At 38.7% G+C, this 4,028-nt stretch overlaps 1 protein-coding gene across 1 annotated transcript; it reads left to right on the plus strand.

Annotated features, from left to right (window-relative positions):
- The first annotated feature begins 2,331 nt into the window (after positions 1–2,331).
- On the plus strand, positions 2,332–3,475 carry LOC140149903 (galanin receptor 2a-like). The gene has a single exon (XM_072171920.1). The coding sequence runs from the start codon at positions 2,378–2,380 to the stop codon at positions 3,428–3,430; it is 1,053 nt and encodes a 350-aa protein (XP_072028021.1). The 5' UTR covers positions 2,332–2,377; the 3' UTR covers positions 3,431–3,475.
- The last annotated feature ends 553 nt before the right edge of the window (positions 3,476–4,028 follow it).

The following is a 4,028-nucleotide window of genomic DNA, read 5'->3' on the forward strand; positions in this document are numbered from 1 at the left end:
TTGAGATCTTTTGACAGACGAGTCAGACTATTCTTGTTGTCGGCGTCAATGAAGCCTCTTGAGCCTACTTCAACAGCAACAAGTGAGCAACAGTACCCGGCGTTAGTGATGTCGGCAACCAGGGAAGAATAGCGATCAAGTTTGGTGTAATGAGCTTTACTGATGTTTGGTTCAAATGGTACCGACAACTCAAAGAGAATGACTCGCTTGTCAGAAGGCCAGTATAACACAATGTCCGGTTTTTGAGACGTGGAAATGATATTGGGTGGTATGGTCCCCCTCCTATGGTATAATTTTCCAGATCGGCATAGATTTTAATATGAGAATTACGAAATGCCTCCGACTGTTGAAATGTGGAAAGAAAAATACGGATGAGGTTGTTGTGTCTCCATAGATACCTGTCCAGCATATTTTGGCAATTATTTAAAATGTGCAGGAGAGTACCTTTCCCCTGACAAAGGGGACAGCTGTCCGTAAGCCTTTTTCCCCATCTTTTCAAATTGGTGAATGATGGCAAGGAATCTATGGAGGCATTGATTGCAAATTTAAGCACACCCTTTGGTAATGAAAACATAATGGATTTCCAAGACAAATCGGAATTACATGTTTCAAGCAGTTTCGGAAACTCCCCCTGGCTCAAGAGGGGCTCAACTACAGATTTCCAGTGGTTATCCGTCTCTTCCTTCAGGATCTTTTTAACATCAGGTTGGACCTTATTCCAAGGGGGTTGACCCGGGCTCCAATAGCAAGTGCATGAACGTTTTCACACTGGTTGGTTATGGAAATTTTACGAGACCACGTAGATTCTCTGTTGAGCTTGAGGTCAAGAGCCAGGTTAGTAACTTCATCAGCTTTGCACCTAGATCTACTATATGATGCGGAATGGGCTTGGCGATAAACATCAGAAATGCGCTGGATGTTAAGCCCACGGGACATATGGACCAGGGCAGTATTTGCACCATGTTTTGGAATCCCAAGCCATTTCTTAACATACTGCTCGGACATACGGTCTAAAAGCACAAGATTAGAATGGGTCAGGTCATGCACCGTAAGACAGAATCTCATGGAGGGGGGCAGTAACGGGTATATATTGCCAGTTTGTACTCATTGCGAATTAAAGTGGAGTCAATATTATTTAATTTACTATAGAGCTGTGCATAGACATAATCATAAATTTCTTGTTCCTTTCCATGAAACGTTATCAGCGACCCGAGGAATTTTTGTGGGTCCTCATTAACGGTTTTCACGACATTTTCACCGATATGGAAATCAATCAGAGTTGGTTTGCCACCACATAAAGAGAGTGAACGACATTTGGATGGTTTTAATGTGAGACCCATGCTGGTAGCCTTCGTATGAAGTTCGTTCATTATTTTTTGGTGTTTAATTTTGTTATTGGTGATGAGATTGAAATCGTCGGCATATGGGGTAGTGATGATTTTGGTTGTGTCCAAACAAAAGCCGGTCTTCTCACGCATGGTTTCCAGGTATTCGAGCAATGGGTTGAAACACATGAGAAAAATAACACATGTATAATGACATTAAAACATCAGTAAAATGAGTAACAAATAGCAAGGAAATTTTTTTAATGAAAGTTATCATGAAATGAAAGGAATAACTCATATTATTGGGCTAAATTAAACTAAAATATATGTAAATAGCGCCCTTAATTTTCACACAAATGTACAATTCATAGAATAAAAATTACCACAAAAAGGCAGATCAGAAATGCCAGTTTTCAGGTTTTAACCTGAATTCAGGTTTTTGTGAGTTCAAATTCCCACGTTTTTATTTATTTTCAGCCTGTTTTGGGGCTTTTTGGCCTGCATTCACGCGCTTTTCAGGTTTTTTGAGTGAAACTGACTGGCATCTCTGGCAGATAAAGATGAAAATTTTGATGAAGAAAGGAAAATCTGTTTTAAATATAGCTACAAAATGTGTGTGTATGTTAAAACAATAGCTATTGATAGTGTCCAGGTCTAGAATTGAAAATTACATGTTTTGTTAGAAAAATTAATAAATGATCACATCAAACAACCGTGAACAGTGCATTACGTGTCCTAGATCTGCCAATAGTTATATCGACTGAGACAAGATAATAATATTCGTCCGAATTTAGGAAACTATATATATTACGCCTGATATAATCTGCTCGCACTTTTATATAACATTCCCACTATTAAAATAGTAGGATGTGAATCCTGGTTCTGATACGGTATTTGTTTTGAGCGGCTTGGTAATTTTCCATTAAAGTGGCTTGGTAATTTTTAATTTCTTCCCGTGATTCTAATTCTTCTTTTCTCTTCTGTTTGTCATTTCAGAAACAAGGTATCGAACTAAAATGCAGCAAGATTATCTTCACACTTAAGACTCAAGAATGGACAACGACTCCGATGTATCAGAAAGGCCCATCCATACATGGAACAATGTAGTGTGGAATTGGAATACTTCTCTACAACTTGTGTTGGCGATTATAGGAATTATGGGCAACGCCCTCGTCATCGCTGTCTACGTGCGTAGAAAAGAAATGCGCAACAAAACCGGAACTTTTATACTCCATCTGGCAATAGCTGACCTAATGACATCAGTTGCAATCATCCCTCTTCCAACTATAGTCGACGTAGGTACGGGATATATTGGGACCATTTACTGCAAAGTTATCCACACGAATGTAGTCCTTTGGATATCTATCGTTGCTTCTGTATTTCTACTGACAACACTTTCTGGGGAGAGATTTTTAGCTGTTGCATACCCCTTAAAATATCGTATTGTTTTTACTCAAAAGAGAACATACTACGTCATTTCCGGCGTGTGGTTCGTTGCTGTCTTACTAAACACAAATAGTTTTTACCTTGGTGTAAATGACAATGGAATTTGTAGAATACGATATCTAGAACAATCCTTCCAAATAGTCCAAGGCGCAGGGATTTTTCTTATTGAATTTGCTATTCCACTAATCATAATGATAAGCGCCAATATAGCTACAGCTCAAGAACTCAAATCACAAGCAAAGAATTTATTGGCGCGAAATGAATCACGTGATGGCCCAGCATTTTCACTCCTCCGGACTCGTAAGAAAGTCATCGAAATGTTAGCCATTGTAGTGATATCATTCACACTCTGCTGGACTCCGGACCAAGTGTGTTATTTTTTATACAATATAGGTGCACTTCCAACCAATTTCCTTTATGGTCCTGTGTACAGGACGCTGGTATTGCTTGCCTTTTGTAACTCGTGTGGTAATCCCTTCATATATGCTTCGAAAAATAAGAAATTTAGAACTGGTTTTCAAGCAATGTTGCCTAGTTTTAGATCGAACAAGGTCGGCCCTGTTTTGCCGACATCGTCCCGCCAGTCAGCGAGGGAAAATCAAGTTTATAGTACACAGTTGCAAAATGGACCAGGACATTCGTGTATTCCTCCCCGATGAGCGGAAGAGTAGCATATCAAGAGAAACACGATTAAACTTCCTTTCTTAGCATGATGCAGTCATGTCTACAGTAGAATTCATCTCGACCTTTGCAGGACTTAAACCCCATTAAAAGCTATTAAACCAAGATAACACTCATTGAAGCAGCTCAACTGATTAAATCAGATCTTCTCTGGTTGTGTACAAGTGTCTGTTTTCAATGTGCGACATCGCAATAAAGCTGGTATTACAGCTTCAGTTGGGTAACCGATTATAAAGGAAACGAAAGGAAACAATGGTATGTGTACCATTGTTCACGAAATGACACAAAGACCTGCTTTTTGTTAACCAGCATTCTTCAAAATGAGCAACATAATGATTGTTGACTTAACACAGTTTGGAAATAATTTCTTCATATTTTTGGTGTTATCTGTCGTTTACATATCCTTCCTAAAACACAAAAGTACGACCCTCTCCAAACATCTAAATTAGCTAAAAATTTAGGACATGTTACAAAACTTTATTTTCTAGAACCTATTTAGAATAATTTAAATGTAGCTTTTACCGTTTTTTTGTGGCATCCTTCAGAAGTGAGCGGTCCGATACCAATATTTTCGGT

The sequence above is a fragment of the Amphiura filiformis genome, chromosome 4, assembly GCF_039555335.1.
Source record: "Amphiura filiformis chromosome 4, Afil_fr2py, whole genome shotgun sequence".
Lineage (NCBI taxonomy): Eukaryota > Metazoa > Echinodermata > Ophiuroidea > Amphilepidida > Amphiuridae > Amphiura > Amphiura filiformis.